Source organism: Rhinatrema bivittatum, chromosome 6 (genome assembly GCF_901001135.1).
Source record: "Rhinatrema bivittatum chromosome 6, aRhiBiv1.1, whole genome shotgun sequence".
Lineage (NCBI taxonomy): Eukaryota > Metazoa > Chordata > Amphibia > Gymnophiona > Rhinatrematidae > Rhinatrema > Rhinatrema bivittatum.
Genome location: NC_042620.1, coordinates 115,661,614 through 115,677,694, shown reverse-complemented (window position 1 = coordinate 115,677,694; position 16,081 = coordinate 115,661,614). Strand labels below are relative to the sequence as shown.

At 44.1% G+C, this 16,081-nt stretch overlaps 1 protein-coding gene across 3 annotated transcripts in view; it reads left to right on the top strand.

Moving 5' to 3' along the window:
* Nucleotides 1-16,081, top strand: part of WIPF1 (WAS/WASL interacting protein family member 1) — a 140,000-nt gene that overhangs the window by 106,787 nt on the left and 17,132 nt on the right. For all 3 annotated transcript variants that reach the window (XM_029605822.1, XM_029605823.1, XM_029605824.1), the window contains exon 4: nt 2,652-2,810. In XM_029605822.1, the coding sequence (XP_029461682.1) occupies nt 2,652-2,810 (159 nt within the window). The remainder of the gene's footprint in view (nt 1-2,651; nt 2,811-16,081) is intronic.

Below are 16,081 nucleotides of genomic sequence, written 5' to 3'. Positions count from 1 at the left end.
CTACAGTCTAACTGGTACTTCACTTGCCTGCTCTACCCTTTTTTCTCTCTTGCTTCCTACAGGAGTCTTAATGTTGTGTCCCACCCGAGTAATTATCTAGTTCAATCACGCCAAGCTGCCTGTAGCTCACATACTGTTAAAGTACTTCTGGGTAAGAATCTGCACTCCAGGTTTAAGTCCGGAGACAGAGAGGGATCACATTAAAATGAATTAAATAAAACATAAGCTTCAAGTATAGCAGAGAACACTGATTCTTTAGTCCAGGGTGAAACAATTGTCCCCTCTCCAGACTCTCAGGTGTTCACATTTATTAAATCATAGTCTCTTACTTCATTTTCACCAGGCACACTGGGCATCAGTATATGGATTCAGGAGATTTTTCACCCCCTTTCCAAAGAGAAAAGAGCAAGGATTCTTGAAGGAAAACAACTTTTACTAAATGAAGTGCAGAATAAACCCGGCTGCAGTAACAGCAAACAGTGCTCTATTTTCATACATATATATATACAGTTATCTAATGAAAGGATTGAAGCACTAGTATATTAAGTTATAGTCTCTGGGAAGAAATTTTAAATAAGAGTCCAAAACCCTTTTTATACAAAACACAACCCAAAAATGTACAAATTAAATGGAATTCCTTTTTTTTGTTTTGTTTTACATGGTGTACTTAAGTGGTGATTGATGAAAACAATGTTAAGAGTTCTCCAATATCTGGCTAAATTCTAGCCGGCTAATAAGTTAGGAAGCTAGAATTACCTGGATAAGTTAGGGGCCGTTCGGGGCGTCACTGGGAGGACTTGAATTACCCGGATAAGTTAACTGTCTAACTCCAATATTCAGAGTTAGCCGGATAATTATGGTCCAGTCAGAGTTTCCCTAAATCTATCTGGCTAGAGTTAGCCGCCTAACTAAGGGCTAGATTCATTAAGGCTTTTCTCCCATTTTGTGTCTATGGGGAAAAAACCCTTAGTGAATGAGGTAGTGTGGTTGCACTGACTTTTGTACGTACTAAAAGCTATACTATTCCAACAAGCATTTCGTTTAGAATGGGTTTCATGACTACTGGTCTGATTTATAATATAAAGCAAATAACATTTTGTGAGTAATGTTTAATGTTATGTGATTATATTTTTGTTTTACAGCTGTTTTTATGGAAACCACCTTTAAAAGTTGATTATATACATTTTTAATAAATAACATTATTAAATAATCAGTGCTTCCCTCTCAGGGCATGTAGGGCTGTAAAATTACCGTTCTGTAGTGGGTTTTTATGTTTTTGTGGTGATGCTGGCAGACAGTCACATAGGTAAGATTCACAGCTGCATGCAACTCAACCCACACTGGGGTCTCAAACCTGGCTGGATGCTGCTTCAGACATTTCCCCTTCAGCTTTGCATTTTGGGGGGGTGGGGGTGGGGAGGAAAAACTCATAACACATTATCTGATTATGCCTCCCACTTTGGATCCTTATCCAGATCGGATTCCTATACTTAGAGCTCTTTTAATACTATTGCCGTGGAGTAGCCATGCTGGCTGCTCTATCTCACAGGCCGTTTCCCTGCACTAGGAATTTTTCATGGCTCTTACTCCTCACAGCTGCACCCCAGTTCAACCTCAACGGCAAACTCTGCTTTTTCTCATCTTATCTCCCTCTCAGTTGGAGGACAAACCTGTTGTAAACTTTCAGTCTTCATTCCCGGTTGGATAAAACCTTCTGATAGCCTCTGTGTGCTGATTGCTCTCACACTGAGTTGCTTTTAAATATCTTTATTGGCAAGGCTCTCTTACAGTCTACAGTTATCTCCTTTAAAGTGGCTATAAATAGGAAAATGCTTTTGAATCCTTAGAAATCAAGGCGCAAAACATACCCTATCCATGTAGATTGAGATAGAGACTACATACAGATGCATGATTTCTGGCTGAATACTTTACAAATCCAGTTGGTTGACTGACCTATTATTTATTTGATTTATATTCCACGTTACTTGGTGCCATTCAAAAACTACAGTACAATGACCATGCAATTTAATTAAGGAGGAAGCACGGCCCAGAGCAATAGAATACAGCAGCTCATAGCAGAGCCAGACTGATGTAAATGATTCACAGCTGGGGCCTCTTCATTTTGAGGCATTGTACTTGAGTCGTTATTTTCCTTCCAACAAACCAATTCTCCAGTCATGGAAATGGTCTGCAAAACTTCAGAGACCAGCAGGAATGTAAATGGATCCTCTGTAGATTGTGGACCTCCATGTGAATTACTTTTGGGTACAAGGCAGCCCCTGTTTGAGAGGTCGATATTGAAAAGCCATGTAGATGGATAACTGAAAAGTTATCTGTCAAAATGGCTACCCGGCTATATTCAAAGCTGTATGCATAAGTTGTGGGTGGGAGGTGTTTCCAGGCTGAGCAGAGTTAGTCGCAAAAGTTATGCGGCTAACTCTGGTCATGCCATAGGGCTGTTGGCAGGATATACTTATCCGGCTACCTTTAAGATAGCAGAGGATAGCTGTATCTGGCTAACTCAACTAGCTGCTTCATGGCTGAATATCTGCCCTGAAAGTTTTGCGAGGATGACTAGAAAAGTAAACCTCATTTTTAAAAAATGTTGGCTACATTTTATACAATTTCTTGTTTATTTTTTGTTTTGACAGCTCCTAAGAGATCCGGCGGTGGTGGCAGTGGCGGCGGCGGTAGTGGTGGAGGAGGAGGAGGTGGTGGTGGTGGTTTTGGTGGAGGTGGACCAGCAGGTTTGGGAGGATTGTTTCAAGGAGGACTGCCAAAGCTTAGATCTGCAGCAAACAGAGACAATGGTAAGTTTCTTCTCCTTGGTTTTGCGCTCTGTGGAATTTCCCTCTTCTGGTGGGCACCATCTGTTCTGCTTGCCAGTTTGTTTTCTGAACAGAAGCAGCAGACTGTCTACATTCACCTTTGCCCCCTTAATGTGTGATGATTCTTTGTTGGTAACACACAGACAAACCCTCGATTACATGAAACTGGCGGAGAAGTTGCCTCTGAGCTAGCTGTCTTTTCAGTCTTTATTTTCACACTGTTCATGAGTAGCCAGTTGAGTAGTTTAAAAAAAAAACAAAAACTGCTGCGGGGTACGTGAGAACAAATGTGCCGGTTTTATAAGTTTTGTATGAAAACAGCGTTCATTGTGTCTTCTTCCCTCTGCACCCTTGCAAGTTTTTTTTCACTGTCCAGGCAGTGGAAACATGTAGGCCATGTACCCATCCTGCTGGTGTTTGCAGGTATATAGTAATAAATTATAACAAGGAAGCAAGACCTGCAGCTCGCTTCTTCCACTCCCCCATATACAAATACACGGAACAACAGTATGGATTTGAAACAAGGCCACAGTTTATTACGTACATAACCCGAGCCCCTCAACTTATTATACAATATAACCAAAACATATGCCCCCTCATTATTTCCTTCTTCCCCCTCTTCACTTACTACTGCGTCCCAATGGTAAGACTCTGTTGGTATTCCCCCTCTCTTACCCCGCCACTGCCCCCAGCGAGGGTAAGCGCATGGCCTGAGCATCGCCCCCCCCCCCCCTTGCTCGTAGGCCTTCCCGTGTAGCAGCCCCAAGCTACACGACTTTCCCCCTCCCCCTCCAATGTTGTTTACAATACAATACACCACATGCCACTTAGGGCTCGGGTTTCCGCCACAAACAAAAATAACCATTGGTTATCTTTGTTCCCCCACTGCGGCCCTAAACATACCGGATTTGTTGTTCCAATCCTTCCTACAATGCGTTGTTGAACAAGTCATTTCCGATGTCCGAAAGATGGACCCCATCACTTCTTAAAAAAAACAAAACAAAAAACCCCTCCAACCAATTCCCACGACCAATCATGCCTTATCCAAAAACCACCCTGTTTGATCAGCCATTTACCAATTTGGCAGTTCAATTTTTTAACACCCCCCTATTCCACAAAGACTCTGTATGATCCCTCATTTGGATTATAATATCTGACAACCCAACCCTTGTACCTGGCATCATATTCAGAATACCCGCCAGATCTTTCCTCTTGCACTTTACCAAGTCAAGTCACGACACGACAGCTTCCCAATATCATTGTGCATTTAGAGGGTAATCATGATCCGCGGTAAGCCCCATGATCCCACTAGCTCGTAGGTTCTCCCGTCGGGTGGCGAGACGTGACCAGCTGACCCTTGGCACTGGAGACAGAGGTGACCTTGGAGGTAGACAAAGAGTGGTGACATCAAGGAAAGGAAGTGAGACTTTGCCACTGGAAGTCCGCGGTCCCCCCAGGAGGAGCCCGTAGGGACCCGGACCGCTGGGACTTAGGTGGACCTTTTGAGAGGTCAAGAGATTCGGTGCAAGGGCTGACTGAAGCTTCACCCCTGGAAGCCTGCGGTCCCCCCGGGAGGAGTCCGTAGGGACCCGGGCCGCTGGGACTTAGCTGGGCCCTTGGGGACGATGGTCAAGAGGAAGTCCAAGGTCAAGTGCCAGAGGGTCGTCTATTACCAGTCTGAAGTCACACACCAGAGAATCACCGCTTGCCAATCCGAAGTCACACACCAGAGAATCACTGCTTGCCAATCCAAAGTCAGGAACCAGGAACATCAAGACGAGACAGGAACAAGGATCCAAAGCACAAGAACTCACCGAAGCAAGTAGACCTGACCAACCACAGAAGTTGTCAAGTCAAGGAATGGTCTCCTTTTATACTTCCTCTGGCCCAGTGGATTGGAATCAGCTGTAGACAATTAAAGGAACGAGGTCACTTTAATTCTGGTGAGGAGGTGTGGCCTCGCGCCTAAGATGGCGGCGGCCATCTTTGATCTCGGGCCGCGGAGGAACGCTGCTAGCTGCCGCGAGGGAGGAGCAGGGATGGCTCCTGACCCAGCGGCTAGCCGATGCCTAGGGCACCGGGCACATGAGGTAGGTCAATCTGCCCTGACGCTGCCGCAGCGGCCACCACAGAGCTCAGGTAGAGGGGCGTGCCTGCAGACGGCCGCAGGCGCGGAACACAACATGTATTTCATAAGGGATAGAGACTAGAGTGGCAGCAGTACAGAGAAAGGCAACCAAAATGGTGAGGGGTCTGCATCAAAGGCCATATGAAATTAAAACTAAAGGACCTGAATATGTATACCCTGGAAGAGAGACTAGATATGAAGCAGACTCTTTTAAATTCCTGAAAGGCATTAATGATGCACAAGAATAAAACCTCTCCTAATGGAAAGAAATCTGTAGAACTAGGGGTCATGATATGAAACTCTGAGGGAGACTCAGGAATAATGGTAGGAAATATTTCTTCACAGAAAGGGTGGTGATTGCATGGGATACCCTCCCAATAGTTGTAGTGAAGACCAGAACAGTAATGAAATTCAAAAGTGTGTGGAATAAACACAGAGGATCCCTAGTAGCTAAAGGACAGAAATAAAGAAAAGAGGTAATCTGCAGTTACTACTGTAAAAAAATAAAAATAAAAAAACTAGATGAACAACTTGGCTCTTTCTACTGTCATTTACTGTGTTACCCAAACTTGTGGGGGGAGGGGAAGGGAGGGTTGCTGGGGCCAACTAGTTGGATAGATGGAAAAGGGACTGTACTCCAATTTGCTTATCCCTAATCTAGGGCATGTTCTTTTTAGTTATTTAAAAGAAATGTGAAATTTACATTAGAGATATTTTAGCTCCAGGTCACGTGATGTACCTCTAAAGGGTTGACTTGGCATGCTTTTGGGAGCTGTTGAAGCATGTGCTCTACAGAAAGCGCACAAGGGTATCTGAGATGTATATGTAACCTGTGGGCCTATTTTGAAAAAAATCCCCCATGCTGATATTTTCCTACAATCTGCCCCTGGGCTACACTGTCATATATTTTGGTGCCTTGGAGGTACTGCAAGCTCAGGTGGGAGAGAGCTGACAGAGTACAGTGACACAGTTGTAAGCATGGGCCGGGGGGGGGAGGAACTGCTTCCCCCTGTGGTAGAGAGCCACTCACTCTACATCAGAACTGAACATGGGAGGAACCAGAACCCAGGAAGAGCTGCCACACTCGGGTCTCTGGGAGTAGTTCCTGCTACCACCTAGTACCTGCACAGGGGAAAAATAGTTGGTGAACTTGGAGAGGGGAATGGGCAAAGAGGCCAGAGAGAATAAAGGAAAAAGTTGTAAATAAAAATAATATGCAAATGAGAAAATAAAAAAGATGAGCAAACTAAGAAATACCTTAACCAGCTGGATTAAAAAAAAAAAATACCCAGTTAAGTATACAAAAATTTTTAAAACCCTAGTGGGCCTGTTGGCCCACCCCAAGTCCCCAAAATATGACAAACATTACTGGCCTAAAGGCCTGAAAAGTCGTCTTCCCACTCCCCCCTGTAATCACAAATTTGAATTGTAATGAGGCCCCGCCCTCCTGCACCCCTTCAGCATTGCTTTGTTAGCTTGCCCCAGCCCCTGGCTGTGGTAAGGGGTTTGGAGGAACGTTTGGAATGGGTTTACCAAGGGTGGAGGGGGGATGGGGAGAGAATAGGCTAATTGCTGCAGCAGCATACATTCCATTTCAATTTTGCAATTGGGGGGGAGGGCAGGAGGAGGCTTTTTGGACCTAAAAGTCTGTGTAGTGTTTGTGCCGTATCATGGTGGGTTTGAGGGGAGGGCTCTAATCCAAGCTATCTTAAACTTTCTCGGTCTCCTTTTACTTACCCAACCCAAATAGAATTTCAGTCTCTCTCTCTCTCATACTGACAGATACACACAGAAAACAAAAATACAGAGAAAATAACCCAGCCTACACTGGTGCAGCACCTCTTTATACCACCTGGAGAAGTGCCCTGAGTTGCTATTGAAGTGTCAGAGTTCTACTGATCTACATATTCTAAAACAATTTCCATTAGATATGGGTTTACTGTTCTATCCTGTATCTTTTTTTTCAAGTGGGGAACCTTCAAGATGAAGAACCAGAAGGGTCTTGAAGACCTCAATATGAACTGGGCAAACTGGTGGACTAGGAAAAACTGTTTATTCCCTCGCGCAAGCATGTTTTAAAATCCATCTGGGACCAACAATACTTCACATACTCTAATTCACTGATGCCAGTCCCTGCAGCCCTCTTCCTCCCTGGTTACTTCTGCTTTGAACAGGAAACACATGGGGGCCAATGCAAATACAGTGCCCTCTGTTTAACCCGTGGTTGGACGTGGGTTTTGGACATGCATCCACAACCCCTTATTCTATAAGGGGATTAGCGCATCCAAAGCATGCGTCAACCCCCTGCAAAACTAATAGCACTCATCACATGCAAATACACGTTGAGGAGGCTATTAGATATTCTCCCCAGATCAAAAAAAAATATGCGACCGACCCGCACATTTTTACTCTCAAATTTAACGCCTGGAGATTGATGTCACCAACCTAGATGGCTGCTTGAGACAGCTCTCCTGTTTACAGATAGCCTTTCATAAGCTATATTGCAGCAATCAGTGAAGCTTTTCCACCACCACCCAGATCGGAGGGATGCTAAGAGAGCAGGCATGACTGCCAAGAAGAAAGCTATGGATCTGACAGTTTCCTTGCTTTCTCGAAGAATGGGGAAGATTTTTGCAGCGGCAATGGCAACTCGGGGCCTACAAGCGGGGCCGACCTAACTCCAGAGGCGAACTCTGCAACTTTGCTGCATTCACATGTGAAACCTGACTTACCTATGCGTGCTGAATTTCGTTAATGGTTTTGTGATCTTTGCAAAAGCATCAAAAATAATAAATCTGAGATGATCGCCATGATGTCTAAATTAAGAGAGGAGCTGTTGGATATTGGCAGTCGCGTGGGCAAGCACAGCACGAGCCTGGACATCCACGCTCTTCAGCTTAAAGATTTGCAAAAAAAAAAAATACTCAACACTGCGAGATGAAAATACAGTCCTCGCTGAAAAACTCGGACATTGAGAACCTGTCCCAACAATGTAACCTCCAATTTTGAGGAGCTGCGGAACGCCCAGAATATACTGATTTGAAGGCCATGATTTTACAGTTTTGCGGCTTTCTGCAAGACTCTGAAGAGGCCTCGGCCTACCCTCGTGTGTCTGATATTTTCATTGAGCGGACTCATCGCACCTTGGGCCAGAAAATCGGTGACCACCTGCGAGATATAACTGTTTGTTTTTCTATTGGGAAGAAAACGGCACTTCTCTTTGTGCAGCTGCGAGGTTACATTCATCATCTCGAAGCGCTTGTGCATGGTGACCGAAGAGGTCCACAGAAACTTGGAGTGAGTTCCAGGACAAAAATTTCTGTATCTATGACTGTATCCCTTTGGACTGGCATTCACTGTGCAAGGGTCTACCCACAAAATTAAAATGGCAGGCGAAGCAGAGGCCATTCTGGCAGAGCTGGGCTTTGTGGTTTCTGCCTCTAACATGTCGACCTCCACATCAGCGGCGCGCTGGGAAGATTGCCCTCATTGGCAGTGGGTGGAGAAGGAAGGTTAACAACTTCAACGGCAATCAGGAGGATCCATTTTTAAACAGGACTCGATGTCTTGACTTTATTGTTGTTTCTATCTTTTTTGCTCTTAGTATTGGTGCTAGCTCAGTCCTTTTTTCGGTTTTATCGAGCTCAGCTATTACATAAGAACATAAGAAATTGCCATGCTGGGTCAGACCAAGGGTCCATCAAGCCCAGCATCCTGTTTCCAACAGAGGCCAAAACTAGGCCACAAGAACCTGGCAATTACCCAAACACTAAGAAGATCCCATGCTACTGATGCAATTAATAGCAGTGGCTATTCCCTAAGTAAACTTGATTAATAGTCATTAATGGACTTCTCCTCCAAGAACTTATCCAAACCTTTTTTGAACCCAGCTACACTAACTGCACTAACCACAGCCTCCGGCAACAAATTCCAGAGCTTTATTGTGCGTTGAGTGAAAAAGAATTTTCTCCAATTAGTCTTAAATGTGCTACTTGCTAATGTCATGGAATGCCCCCTAGTCCTTATATTATTCAAAAGTGTAAATAACAGAGTCACATCTACTCGTTCAAGACCTCTCATGATCTTAAAGATGCGTCATGTATACGAGAGCTGCAGTACTTCATTTTTATACAATTTCTACTTTGATATGACTTCTGAGGGGGGGGGGGGAATTGGGTTTCATAATTTATGGTACTTTCGAGGTATGGTGATAAAGCACACCATGTTCTGGTGAGATCGATGTTAGGACCAGGAAGTATATTGGTGGGGCAGTTTCTTTGAGTTCTTACCTATGCCGGGAGTGGGAGGAGATCTGTTATGTGACCTTAATGTCTCCACCTTAATGTTAGCATGATGGCTCCGATTTAAAATATTTTCCTTGAATATAAAAGGTCTAAACAATTGCAGGAAGAGGAAATTGTATGCGGACTTGGTGGATCAGAGAGTCTCTCTAGCCTTTATTCAAGAGACACATTTGAAGAAGAAGCCTGAGTATCTTATGGCCTCTTACTTTTATTTGCAGAGATTTTTTTGCGGCAGCTCCCCAGGTCATAAATACACAGGAGTAGACCACCTCTTCTCTGCCCAGTTTGTATGTCAAATTAAGAAGAGCTCTAGTGACCCTTTGGGAAGGTATATTCTCCTTATTGAAGTGGGGGGTGAATTCATAACTCTGATCAATGTTACGCCTGTCTGTCGCAGACGGCTGTGACCTCTCATGCTCACCTCTTTTCTCCCTGCACCTTCAAGTCTAGGAAGAATGGCAGTCTCTGCTAATCCCCGCCGACCTCTCTGGCGCTCCCGGGATAGCATGGGCGTTGCCGACCGCCATCTTGGATCTGGAATTACTTAGGTGCCTCCTTTGTACGTGTCATGGCGGGAACCTCGGGGGCATCCCCTCCCGATTACGTCAATCCGCTATTGTATTTAGCCTGACCGGCCCTTGCCTTCTATGAGTTAGCAAGGAGTTCCCTCTTGCTGAATCTTCCTCCTTCGAGGACTTCCTGTTCCTGACTTTGGTCTTGGCATCCGACGCTCTGCGTACCCGCTCCTCTGCGTTCCTGGCTATCTGCTCCTCGGAGGGCCTACCTGCCTGACTGTTACCAGACCTGCTTCTCGGGTCTCTCTCTCTTGGAACCATCTCTTGTGAGTACCTCTACTGACTTCTACATTACGAACTGTAATGAGGATTCTCCACGGTGTACCCCGAGCCTCGGGCCACTGCCGCCTTTCCTCCAGTAGAAGCTATTCAGCATTTCTTACGCTACAGAGTATTTACACACCAACTATGGGAGCCACTTCCGGATTCCAGCATCTCTACCAAATCTTCTGTACAGACATCCTCAGCATACCCCGCTCCGTGGGTCACTACCGGATCTTCTCATCTGTGGCATCACTCTAGGTATTCCCCACTGCGCTGAACTTTACTATTATATCTCCAGCTCTGTGGACATTACTTTTTCCTTCCTTCATAATAAAGTCTCTACCTACAGCTGTGTTTCATGCCACTGAGACTACGCCTGGTGAGGCTCACAGGGCTCCTCCCTGTGGGCGAAGACACTTCTCATCTCAGCCCAGGGTTCACATTCTTACAAAAACATAACAAATGTTTATGCACCCAAAAACGACCAAGGCCCCTTTTTTGAGAATTTAGCTGCAACTTTGGATAAATGGGTTGAAGGTAAACTACTTATTGGAGGTGATTTTAATATGCTCCTTAGGTGGATAATTCATCCAGGGAGGTCAAACACCAAGGGGGTCCTAGGTGTAAATTTAAACAGATGGAATATGGTGGACATTTGGAGACAGTCATCCTAAATTAAGGAATTATACCTTTTTCTCTAAAGCTCATAATGTTTACTCCCGTATTGACCATTTGTGGGTGGATAAACTACTATAGTCTTGGGTAACTGCTATGGATATTTGGTCCATAACATGCCCTGGACTGGTTGGACTTATTTACAAATTTAGATGGGGGTCATAGATTTTGTAGACTTAACAATTCCTTACTATCTGATGAATCGTTCTGCCTCACTTTGCAAGGCACGATTAAAGAATATCTTTTATTCAGTAATGTGGATGGTATGTCTCTCTAGTTCTCTGGGAGTGTCTCAAGGCTGTTTTGAGGGGGGTGTTTAATTTCTCAGGCATCTTTCCAGAATAAGGAGACAGCCTGATTGAGCAATTCGTTGCTTTCTAAAATTTCTGCTCTTGAGCAATTACATAAACTGAATCCATTAGGTTTTGTTTAACTTCAAATCCAATCGCTTAGGGAGAAATTGCATGCCCTGGATGTAAATTTAATTGCACATCAGCTAAAAACGACTAATCAGGTACAATTTGAATGGGGTGACAAAGCTGGGAAGGTGTTGGCCCACAAGTTGAAGTCCTGGGAATTTTTGAATCAAATTACAAAGGTGAAGGACTTGGTGGGGGCAGGGGCCAGTTATTAACCTCGTCCATAGATATTAGGCACAGGTTCTCTCAATTTTACAGCAAACTGTATAATTGTGATTATAATATTCAGGTAGACTAGATTGATGATTTTCTGCAGGGAATAGAATTGCCCAGTCTATCAGCAGAGTAACAACTTATGTTAAATAGCGAGATTCAATCGGTAGAAGTCTTACAGGTCATCAGGGACTTAAAAGTCAATAAATCCCCTGGCCTCAGTGGCTTTTCTCCTAAATTCTATAAGTTTTTTGCAACTTATATAGTGGTACCTTTGACAAACATGTTTAATGCTCTCCGTTATGGGGTTTCTTTTGCAGTCTGTTCCATTTTAGCAGGGATTACTGTTCTGGCTAAACTTGGGAGGGAGATCCCTTGCTTTGTGGATCATACAGACCAATCTCCCTTTTAAATGTAGACCTTAAAATAATGGCCAAAGTTCTCACGAATCGGCTGAACACATTTATTAGTAGTCTGATTCACACAGACCAGGCAGGATTTATTCCTCACCGCATGGCTGTAGATGTTTGTAAAAGTACTGATATATTGTGGTTCTCCTCAAGGGCTCATATCCCGACAGTTCTGCTGTCCATCGATGCTGAGAAAACATTTGATATGGTGCAATGGAATTTTCTGTTTAAGGTCTTGGGGGGAAAAAATGCACTTTGGCCATCATTTTATTGGATGGATTTGAAAACTGTATGACTGCCCGCAAGCCTGTGTAAAAGTAAACTGTGGATACTCCGAATCCTTTTTTGTTCACAGAGGCACTTGCCAGGGATGCCCCTTATTGCCCCTATTGTTTGCCTTATTCTTAGATTAGGGGGAATGAAGCTATCCAAGAAGTAAAGATTGGTGAGGGGATTTACAAGCTCTCCCTGTTGCTGACGATATTAAATAGAACCATGTAGGGTGGTTGGGGGACCTGCTAGTTTGTGTGTTTTGACCCGTATTGCCTGCCATTGTTTGTTCTTTTGCAACTCTTAAGCAGAATATATTAGCTCAGGTTATGGATGGGGTTTTTTTTTTTAGCTTCTAGGTCTGTTGCTGTATAATCTGCTGGGATGTATTTAACCCGTTGGTGCTATATATCCATAAAAGTTGTTAGGGTTGGGCTGGGGGAGGGTGGGGAATGGGGACCGTGAAGGATGGTGATGTCCATAATGTTGTTTCATTACCTTTGTTGTATCTTTCAATAAAATTATAAATTGGAAAAAAGACATCAATGCCTGCCCAGAGCAGGCGTTAATTTCCGAGCAGCCCAAAAAAAGTGTACAGAAAAGCAGAAAATACTGCTTTTCTGTACTTCCTCCAACTTAATATTGTGGCGATATTAAGTGGGAGAAACGAAAAGGGCCAAAAAAATTAAAAAGTGTGCCAGCACACATTGAGCGGCCGTTTTCCTAACCCGCTGGCAGCCACCTCTCTTGGGTACCCACTGTCAAGGAGGTGCTAGGGGCACACATTCCTAGCGCCTCCTTGGCAGCATGACCCCTCATTTAAATATTCAGTCGCAGGCCCAGGAGAGGTGGCTGGGTGGCATTAGGAAAGCGGGCACGCAACACTGAGTTTTCCGCACAGATTTACTGTTACTGCATTGGCCCCATGAGTAGGAGGTGACCACAGGGCTAGCAGCACTGCACAAGCTTAGACTTCCCATGCTGTCCTTGAACTCTCCATGCTGCAGGACAAGGAGCACAGAATGGTTGGCCTACTCAAGTCTTTCTTGTGTTTGGTGGGAGTTTCCTTGCTCCTTTTATATGGGAGATAGACTCCCAAAGCAGGAGACTTGTACTAAATGCAGGAGTCTTGGCAGGTCTGCTGTGCAATGTAATTCAAACTATTTCTCCTAATGATAACCATTATTAGGATTTACTTCCATAACTAAATGGGTTCCACGCTGCTTTTCTCCTGACTGAGCTCACCAAATGTTCCCCACATAAAAAAAAACCTTTGCTTAATTTCTGGCAAATTTTTAATCTTTTCAGCAATTTTTAGTACTGTCTCAGCTGCAGAAACTGATGTATGACTCATTTCAAACAGCTGTTACTTACATGCCTAAAACACCAAGTAAAAATACTGTGATGTCATGTTGATTTCCTTCCACAGAAAATCAACATGCAATGCCATGAGCTGAAAATCTGAGTTTTAAAAATTCCTTCCCCTTCGCAGCTATAATTATGCATTTTCTCCTGAGGGGACAATCATATCTTCCCCCTTCCTCCCACCCCGGCCCCACAACTCAAATAAAAAAATGAACACTATGAACCAGCAAAGTCCTTAAAGGGCCAGTTATTAAATAGTGTCATAATCGATGACAGAAAAAGACCAATTGGTCCATCCAGTCTGCCCAGTTATTCTGGTCCATATTACTAAGGATGTATCCTAGCTGCCAGCTATAGAAACTTGACCAATTGTGGAAGTCCATATTTTTCTTGTCTCCCTCCTTTGCATAATCATGTGCCTGGAATAGTGATAAACAAAGTTCCCATATCCAATCCAATGCCAATGAGCCCCTCCTCTCACCTTCAAGTCCGGTAACAATTCAAGTAGTCATCAAACCAGTGAGACCACTGATTGATCATCCAGCCACCTAGGTCCCTATGGATTTGCTAGACAGTACCTGGCCGCCACTGACTGCCAGCACCAATCAGGTTGGTTTCTGGGGAATTGTAGTTTGCTGGTATCAGCCTGGCTACCCCGTGGCCTGTAGTGTTGCTCATAAGAACATAAGATATGTCATAATGGATCAGACCAAGGGTCCATCAAGCCCAGTATCCTGTGTTGAACAGTGGCCCACTAAGTTGCAAGTACCCAAACAGTAAATGAACCTTTTTTTTTTTTAATTTATATTGTAAGCATGAAAATACAACTGTTTGCATATCATATCTAACAGTACAAAAAGTATAACAGAATTCAACAATAAATAAAAGATTAAACATCAAAATACAGTCATGTGTGGTTTTGTATAATATGCTAAACCCATACCCCCAAACCCTCCCCCTCCCCTTCCTATCACTGTTATCCTTAAAGTGGATATATCGAAAGCTGAGCAGAGCAAAACATTGCAATGAATAATAAGTGGGTGGTTACACAACATACAGTAATATATCTCTATCCTGCTAGGGATTGATAATGAATTACAGTTCTCATGAGAGAAGACAACTGAGATTACGATGGAGTACATTACTTCTACAGACTATGGATAACCATCACTCTGGTCCCCCAGAGACTTGTGGTGTCTGAGCCACTTGCCCCCGTTGCCAGTTTTCAAAACAAGACCACTGGAGGTGGTGCTTTTTGAGATTTTTCCATCTTATAGCCGTGAGATGGTTAAGATACCAGACTTTAGTCAAACGTTGGAGTACCCTTGCTCGAGACGGCACCTCCTGCTGCCTCCAAAACGCAGCGATCTGTGCCCTACCCGCTTGGATAAACTGTTGTATTAGGAAAGTGTTGTGATCGCCAAGCTCGGGAGGATAGATGTTCAAAAGAAAGATTTTCGGATGTAGAGGTAGTCACCTGCATGATCTCATAAATGAGACCGCTAATCATATCCCAATATCCCTGTACATGACCACATTCCCACCAAATGTGCAGGAAAGTACCCCTATCGCCACACCCTCTCCAACATTGGTCCGAAACCGCTGGGTAAAGTGTATGCAATTTCACTGTTGTCAGATACCAGCGATACAACATTTTATAGTTTTGTTCTATAATGGAAGCTGAGACAGACCCTTTCTTATCTGCACTAAAGCAAGCGGACCACTCCTGCCGTGTGGGTTTGTCACTCAGATCTTTTTCCCATTGTACAATATGGGATGGTGGGGTGTCTAATTCTTTATTAAGCAAGGTATAAATCCTAGATAAGGCTTTCTTTCTTATCTGCAAAATCACAGTATCCCTCAAACAGAGATTTGCTCTTAAGTAGGTCCAACTTGATTGCCTTCTGTGCCATATAATGCCTAAGCTGAGTGTAAAAATACCAGTCAGACTCTGGGATTTTAAACTCTTCAGATATTTCCGCAAAATCCTTAAGTCTTCCCTGACCCCACACCTGTTCTAGAGTTGTACAGCCATAAGACTCCCACCTACCGGCCACACTCCTAGAAACACCCAGTGAGAATGCTTTATTATAGAAGATAGGGCCATGTTCCATAAATCACCAATCTCCCAGAATCTCCCTCTTCCAGGTATCCCATATGCGTAGAGTGTGGGCGATAGAGGGAGCCAAATGAAATGGCACGATCCGTGCACAGGGAGGTAGCCATACTAATATTTTTGGGGGAATACCTTCCAAAGTATTCTTTTCAAGTTGCACCCAGCGCTTATGTTGCCCCCGACACATGCCAGTCTATAACATACCGTATTTGGGCCGCTACATAATAGAGTTGTAGACTGGGTATGCCTAGTCCCCCGCTATCTCTATGTAGTTGCAAAACTCGTCTACTGACCCGAGGAGGTCGTCTTTTCCACAAAAAGCGTAGCAGATGTCGCTGCCACAGGTGGAGATCTACGGCCGGTATTGGGATTGGTAGAGTTTGAAATAGATAGAGGAGCCGGGGTAAAACATTCATTTTAATGGTCGAGATCCTCCCCCACCAAGAAAGTTCTAACCTTTCCCATTTCTGAAGGTCATCTTTAATAGTACCCCAAGTAGGCTCATAGTTTAAAG